Genomic DNA, 7,743 nt, shown 5'->3' with positions numbered 1-7,743 from the left:
CCAAAGTGTTGGGATTACAGGCGTAAGCCACCGCGCCAGGCCTTAACTGTTCTTTTAAGAGCAGGGACTGTCTTGCCATTTATGCTGATCATTTTCTGTGTCCTTTATTAGAGTTTTAAATTTATTACCGCAGGAGTCTTGTATAGTGTTAGGTAAGTTAATTCTATGAACTTTAGCATTTTTTGCTGCTGAAAATGTATCTTACTTCAGTATATTTTCTAGTTGGTTGTGCTGGGATAGAAAAACATTATCGTTTTTAAAACGAAATTGTTTTATTGAAGTATTATATGCATTCCAAAAAGCACAAATTATGAAGGTCCAGCTGAAGGAATTGTCACACAGTGAGCACACCTGTGTCATCACCACCCAGGTTAAAAAGTAGAATAAGTATGTAGAGAGGCTGAAGTGTGAGGATTGCTTGAGCCCAGGAGTTTGAGACCAGCCCTGGCAACATAGCAAGACTGTCTCTATAAAAAATTATTAAAAAATTAGCCAGGTGTGGTGGCAACCGCCTGTAGTCCCAGTGACTCGGGAGGCTGAGGTGAGAGGATCGCTTGAGCCTGGGAGGTCAAGGCTGCAGTGAGCAGTGACACTGCACTGCAGCCTGGGTGATAGAGTGAGACCCTGTTTCAAAAAAAAAAAAAAAAAAAAAGTAGGCTAAACCAGCACCCAGCAGCCCCCTTGCGTTCTGTCAGTTATTTCCTCTGCCCTCCTTCCACAAAGTGTCCTTATTCCTGGTCTCTGGTGGGATAGGGTCTTTTCTGCCTGTTCTTTAGTGTTGTATGATGTTTGTTGTAAGTTTGGGGTATATCTAACTTTTGTAAAGTGAAGGATTTTCTGTCTGTTTCTAGTTTAATAAGAGGGTTTTTTTTGTAAGTCATAAATATGTGTTAAATTTTTCAAATGCCTTTTTCTGTGTCCATGGAGGAAAGCACACGGTCTTTCTGTCTTCAGATTGTTAGAGCCTTTTATGTGGAGAATCCACTGAGAATTCTTCTAATGTGGAACCAGCCCTGCACACCTGGGCCAATCCTTAATCATCATGGTGCATTGATTTTTAAAAAATACAATGTTAGCTACTATTTTATTTAGAATGCTTGCATCTGCGTTTCTTCATACATTCATACAACCGTATAACTTGACTGATAGAACTGTGTGCGAACTGAGCGTGTGGCCTGTGAGTGAGGGGCCTCTGGGGTCTCTCTGCTGGCACTTTGAATGTTCAATGTGAGAACTTCTGACACGGAAGTCAGGAGCTTTTCTTGACTGTGAGCAGTGTGGGGGACAGAGGCCTTCTGCATCTAAGAAATGCGGCAAGCATTATAGCTTTTCAGAAGTGGGAGGAACTTCCCCAGATGCAAGAAAACGCATTTCTTGCCTTGGGGCTCCTTCTCTGCTTGCCTTTGTTTTGAGGTCCTGGGCTGAAGACTCCCTGTGACTCAGAATCTCTCTCTCTCCATGTGTCTGCCTTGATGCTTTTTACCTCTGTCATTGTCACTTTCCATCAAGCTCTTGGGCAGAGGCCACTGCCCTTTTCTCACCCTCACTCTCCCCATCGCTGAAATGGGAAGAGCCCCTGACTTTACAGCTTTGTGCACATTGGCCCTGTAGGGCATCTAGGTCTCAGTCTTTCTCATTCTTCTCTATGTGGTTGCTGTGTGTCTCCCCGGCACACTTCCTGAAGTTTGTGGTGAGCCCTGGTGGTCGGAGGATTTGGAAATGACCCGCCATTGGCCCTGGGAGGTGAGCCTCCGGATGGAAAATGAGCACGTATGTGGAGGGGCCCTCATTGACCCCAGCTGGGTGGTGACTGCGGCCCACTGCATCCAAGGGTGAGTGTGGCCCATGTGTCCAGGGCTTGGAGACCCCGAGCTACCATGGGCTCAGTCCAGCTTCCTCATTTCCTGAGTGAAACAGTGTGGGAGGGAGGGAGGGAGGAAGTGGGAAGGGCATCTGGGATAGGTGAGAATTGTGCTCGGGGTCTCCTGGGGACCAGGGACTGAGCTAGGGCAGGAGCCCCAAGCAACGAAGATTACACCCTCAACTGAGCAACAGGAAAACCCAGAACATGCCCCCTACCCCATCACACATGAAAGCATATGTGTACACCAACACTTCCACACCTGCACGCACAGCACACAGACCAGGCCACCTTGAATCAGTTTGAATGATGAATGAGGAGGCAGGCAGCTCTCCGAACTTCAGTGCCCTCAGGCTAGATTAGGCAGATGGGGTGGAGGCAGGACTCCTGCTAAGGGGGTAGGGCTGCGTCCCCACTGGAGTAGGGTAGGAGTGTGTTCCTGCTTGGGAGTCTGATACCTACCAGGTGGGGCTCTCTGTCTCCCACAGCACCAAAGAGTACTCAGTGGTGCTTGGCACCTCCAAGCTGCAGCCCATGAACTTCAGCAGTGCCCTCCAGGTCCCTGTGAGGGACATCATTATGCACCCCAAGTACTGGGGCCGGACCTTCATCATGGGTGACGTTGCCCTTGTCCACCTTCAAGCACCTGTCACCTTCAGTGAGTATGTGCAGCCCATCTGCCTCCCGGAACCCAACTTCAACCTGAAGGTTGGGACACAGTGTTGGGTGACTGGCTGGAGCCAGGTTAAGCAGCGCTTTTCAGGTGAGCAGGATGGGATGGGAGGTGGGTGCGGTACCACCGAGAGCACGCTCCTTTCCTTCTGGGGCCTTTCCTGCTGGGCCTGGTTCTCTGAATGTGTTAGGACCACTCCTCACGTGGTGACCATTGTCACTGTTTATGTGGACACCTCATTCAGGCCTGGTAGTGCCTGGGCTGGGCATGACCATCTGTGTCTTACAGAAGCTCAGAACTGGGCATTCACTCATTCATTCACTTGACACACTTTGAGTGTCAGCACCCAGCCCTTGGGATTAGAAATGCATGCCCTGCCTGGAGGGAAGTCATGTTTGGGTGTGGGTGTGGGCACAGGCTGAGGAAAACAAGGCAAAGTTCTTGTCTGGTGGTCTTGAGATCCAGCTGGGAGGGATCCGGAATGAGCTCTGGGCAGAGGGACTGCCTTGAGGCCCTGGAGGAGGAGCGAGTGTTAACGAAGGTGGAGAGAGCGGCCATGCCGGCAGAGCTGACAGTCTGCAGGGAAGCCGCGTGGGGCTGGGCACCAGACTGGAAGCAGCTGCAATGAGACTTGAGTTATGGCTGGCTTGGTTCAGAAGCAGAAGTTTCCCAAGAAGGGGATCTGGACTCAGCCTTTGAGGGCGGGGACTTCTCAGACAAGGCCTGCACTGCAGGGGGAGGGGCCGGTAAAGGAGGGGAGGGCTTGGAGGTATGACAGGGGATGGCTGGGCTGAGTCTCCAGAGTGAAGGGGACAGGACCCTGGACAGAGGTCAGGGTTGGGTGGAGTGAGAGGTCACTGCTCACCCTGCTGGGCTCCACAGCCAACTCCACGCTGACCCCAGAGCTGCAGGAGGCTGAGGTGTTTATCATGGACAACAAGAGGTGTGACCAGCATTACCACAAGAAGTCCTTCTTTCCCCCAGTTGTCCCCCTTGTCCTGGGGGACATGATCTGTGCCACCAATTATGGAGAAAACTTGTGCTATGTGAGTTTCTGAGAGGTTCTGGTAGCTCCACTTCTGTTGGGAATCACTCCCGGGTGGAGGCAGTTCCCTGGGGCGGGGTTGGCCCGGCCTCCCTCCGCCACCATCACCTGGTGGTGCTCTGCTCCTGTCTTCCTTCCCCTGTGATGCTGACTTTTGCCCCGGTTCTGGGGTATGGGTCCCAGCTGAGGAGCCGAAAGAGGCCCCCAAGTAGTGAGGCCCTGGGGGAGTGAAAAGCCTCCCAGCAGAGCTCAGAGGGTGGGCATGGGTCCCCAGGGCCCCGCAGCCCCAGCTGGACCCACAGCCTCCACCACTCCTCTCTTTTTGCCTAGGGGGATTCTGGAGGGCCATTGGCTTGTGAAGTTGAGGGCAGATGGATTCTGGCTGGGGTGTTGTCCTGGGAAAAGGCCTGTGCCAAGGCACAGAATCCAGGCGTGTACACCCGCGTCACCAAATACACCAAATGGATCAAGAAGCAAATGAGCAATGAAGCCTTCTCAGGTCCCTGCGCCTCTGCCTGCCTCCTGTTCCTGTGCTGGCTGCTGCAGCCCCAGATGGGCTCCTGACCTCCCTACCCCCTCCTCCTCCTGCCTTGCCTTTGCTGAATGGGGCCAGATGGAGGTTTGACCACGGTCATGTGTCCATCTTCAACAAGAGCCAGGGTGGGGAAGAGTAACTCCTGGGAGAATGGGTCTGGCTTTGGCATCCTGGTGAGAAGTGTGCTGGATGACTAGGCCTTGGGTGAGCAGGAGAAGGGAAGTGCAGCCTGGAAGGATTCTGGAATCTGGGACCAGGAGAGCAGGGATTAAACATGTGTAAACTTGAGCTGACTCTTTTCTCTTTTCTGGGGTAGTCCTGGAGGTTGGCTGTGGGTGGGATGGCAGAGCTTCCTGGAATTAAGTCTGCCAGGAGCCTCTCTGGAGTGCGGACTGCTGGTTTTTGCTGTATCATTAGTGCTGGGGCTTAAGAAAAAGGTCTGGGCCTGTGACCTCAGTTTCCTTGTCTGTAAAGTAGGCGTGCTGTTGAGGGAACAGCTGAAACAGGCAGGCTTTTAGGCTGCAGCAGGAGTGACTCACGATAGTACTCCAAAAGCAGCTTGCTTTCTGTTTTTAAACAGATTATAAAAGTAGTGCATGTTTATTGTAGAAAATTAGAAAACGCAGTTGAACCTAAAGAAAGGAGACTTCGGCCGGGCGCGGTGGCTCAAGCCTGTAATCCCAGCACTTTGGGAGGCCGAGACGGGCGGATCACGAGGTCAGGAGATCGAGACCATCCTGGCTAACACGGTGAAACCCCGTCTCTACTAAAAAATACAAAAAACTAGCCGGGCGAGGTGGCGGGCGCCTGTAGTCCCAGCTACTCGGGAGGCTGAGACAGGAGAATGGCGTAAACCCGGGAGGCGGAGCTTGCAGTGAGCCGAGATCGCAGCCACTGCACTCCAGCCTGGGTGACAGAGCCAGACTCCGTCTCAAAAAAAAAAAAAAAAAAAAAAAAAAGAAAGGAGACTTCCCCTGGAGTCCCACCACGCAGAGACATCTGCTTCTCATTTTGGTATATTTTCTTCTACATTTTTTTCTTAAAAAATATTGCTCATAATCTTTTTTTTTTAAAGAAAAAAAGTAGAAGAAAATGTACCAAAATGAGAAGTGGATGCCTCCATGTGGTTATTTTATTGCTCTTTTTGTAACCTCTTGAGTAGTGTGCTTAGTTCATTATTTTAGACTTCCTTGTGTTCTAGTATTTTCAGTTAATTCCATAAATTTTCCTCTGAGTCCCACTTTAGCCATATTTCACAGGATTTGATACGTACTGGCCTCATTGTCATTCATTTCTGTATTGCTTATAATTTCACAGTATATTTCTTATTTAGCCCAAGAGTTATGTAGAAGGGTGTTATTTAATTTCCTGGTGGTTAGTTCTGGGGAGGAATGAGAGTTTCTTTTTCTCTATATCACTACAGTCATATGCCACATAATGACATTTCAGTCGATTACAGACCACATATACAAGAGTGGTTCCATAAGATTATAATGGAGCATATATAGAAAACTGATATATGGTACTTGATAGTGGCATTGCAGACAAGTAAGGGAAATGACTGATATTCAGTAATGGTGCTGGGACATTTGGTTTTCCTGATGAAAAAATACATATACATAAAAATATATATGTACCATCTAGGCGTGTGTAAGCACAGTCTTATGTTTGCATGGTGATGAAATTGCCTAACAATACATTTCTCACACTGCATCCCTGTCATTAAGTGATGCATGACTGAATATGAATTTAATTATTTCTGCATTTTTGAATTTTTTGAGGTTTTACTTGTGGCTTAGTATTTGATTAGTCTTAGTGAGTATTACTTGTGCATCTGAAATGAAAGTGTATGTTTTCAGGAATGTTCATTGCAGCACTATTCATAAGAGCCAAGACATGGAATCAACCTAAAGGCCCATCAATGATGCTGGATAAAGAAAATGTGTTACACAAACACCATGGAATACTATGCAGCCATAAAAAAGAATGAGATATGTCTTTTGCGGGAAAATGGATGGAGCTGGAGGCCATTATCCTTAGCAAACTAATGCAGGAACAGAAAACCAAATACCGTATGTTCTCACTTATAAGTGGGAGCTAAATGATGAGAACACATGAACACATAGAGGGGAACAACAGCAGCATTGTTCCTGGGGTCTCCTTGGTTTTAGTGATCTAAGAGAGGAGGGAGAGGAGCAGAAAAAATAACTGTTGGATCCGAGGCATAGTATCTGGGTGATGAAATAATCTGTACAACAAACCCCCGTGACACAAGTTTACCTAAGTAACAAACCTGCAAATGTACTCCCGAACCTAAAATAAAAGTTAAAAGTGTGTGTTTTAGAACAAAGTTTGAGGCATAACTGATTGGATCAGGCTTGTTGATTGTGTTATTCAAATTATCTCAACACCTGACATATTTTAGGGCTACATAATTTGTTGATTTCTAAGAAGTTTACTGCAAAAATTAAGAATTTGTCTATTTCTTCTTGCACAATTCTTCCTTTCTATGTTTCAAAGCTGTGTTGTGAGGAATATAGGGTTCATGCCTGCTGTATTATCTTAGTGGGTTACACCCTACCAATAGAAAACATGCCCTTTGTCCCATGTAACATTACTTGTTTTTTCAAAGATCCAGATCGGAGTTCATTCTTAATTTTGGCGGTTCTTCTAATTGATTAAGGTACAATTTTATATTTTGTACTTTTTTTCTTCAGATTTTCCTCTGGTTTATTTTCTACTTTTTACAGTTTTTTGATTTGAGTGTCTAGGTCATTTATTTTCATTCTCTGTTATTCAATAATAAACATCTTTAAGGTTATAAATTTGCTCGGGCACACGCAATACGGTTTTTAAATAATGTATTGCTCTAATTATTAGTATTATTTTATTAGTAGTTGTATAGCTATTCCACCTCTCAAGGACAGAGTGAGTTGGAGAAGACTGTCCCACTGCAAGAAAGATTTTCCCATTTCTCATGTTTTGCTGATTGATTTTGTTTCATATGTTTGATGTTATTTTATTGATGGACAGAACTTTATGATGTTACATATTGCAATTTGTGCCTTTTTCAACACAAAATAGCCTTCTTTTTCTGTTTAAATCATTTGTCTTGAATCATTTTTAAAGATTAACATTGCCATTGCCACTTTGGCTTGCATATAAATACATTTCTGCCTATCTTTTAAAAATTTAATTAATTTCTAATTTTTTAAATTAATATTTTTTTGAGACAGGGTCTCACTCTGTTGCCCAGTCTACAGTGCAGTGGCGTGATCTCAGCTCACCACAATCTCAGCCTCCCGGGTAGCTGGGACCACAGGCGCATGCCACCACACCTGGCTAATTTTTAAAATTTTTTGTAAAGACGAGGTCTCACTATGTTGGCTAGGCTGGTGTCGAACTCCTGGGCTCAAGCCATCCGCCCGCCCCAGCCTCCCAAAGTTCTGGGATTGCAGGTGTGAGCCACCAAGCCCAGCCACATCTTTTTATTTTCACCTTATTTATGCCACTTTGTTTTTGGTGTGTCTCTAATAAGTAGTATGCGGATGGGTTTTTTTCTACCCAACATGAGAATCTTTTTATTTTAAAAGTAGAATTCTATGCATTCACATTGGTTGTGATAACAG

General features: G+C 46.5%; 1 protein-coding gene across 1 annotated transcript; it reads left to right on the top strand.

Annotated features, from left to right (window-relative positions):
- The first annotated feature begins 1,574 nt into the window (after positions 1 to 1,574).
- On the top strand, positions 1,575 to 4,402 carry LOC144329376 (putative serine protease 45). Its single transcript, XM_015131126.3, has 4 exons — positions 1,575 to 1,832; positions 2,350 to 2,624; positions 3,417 to 3,580; positions 3,910 to 4,402. The coding sequence occupies exons 1-4, from the start codon at positions 1,720 to 1,722 to the stop codon at positions 4,141 to 4,143; spliced, it is 786 nt and encodes a 261-aa protein (XP_014986612.3). The 5' UTR covers positions 1,575 to 1,719; the 3' UTR covers positions 4,144 to 4,402.
- The last annotated feature ends 3,341 nt before the right edge of the window (positions 4,403 to 7,743 follow it).

Source organism: Macaca mulatta, chromosome 2, assembly GCF_049350105.2.
Source record: "Macaca mulatta isolate MMU2019108-1 chromosome 2, T2T-MMU8v2.0, whole genome shotgun sequence".
NCBI lineage: Eukaryota > Metazoa > Chordata > Mammalia > Primates > Cercopithecidae > Macaca > Macaca mulatta.
Note: the sequence above shows the minus strand (reverse complement) of the source record. Positions and strands in the feature narration are given on the sequence as shown.

What these genes read in the sequence shown, in the direction of transcription:
- LOC144329376 (XM_015131126.3), top strand. Translation starts at nt 1,720, where the DNA reads ATGACCCGCCATTGGCCCTGGGAGGTGAGCCTCCGGATGGAAAATGAG. An exon ending in GCGGCCCACTGCATCCAAGG is followed by an intron (nt 1,833 to 2,349) that starts GTGAGTGTGGCC and finishes TGTCTCCCACAG; the next exon opens with CACCAAAGAGTACTCAGTGG. An exon ending in ATGGAGAAAACTTGTGCTAT is followed by an intron (nt 3,581 to 3,909) that starts GTGAGTTTCTGA and finishes CTTTTTGCCTAG; the next exon opens with GGGGATTCTGGAGGGCCATT.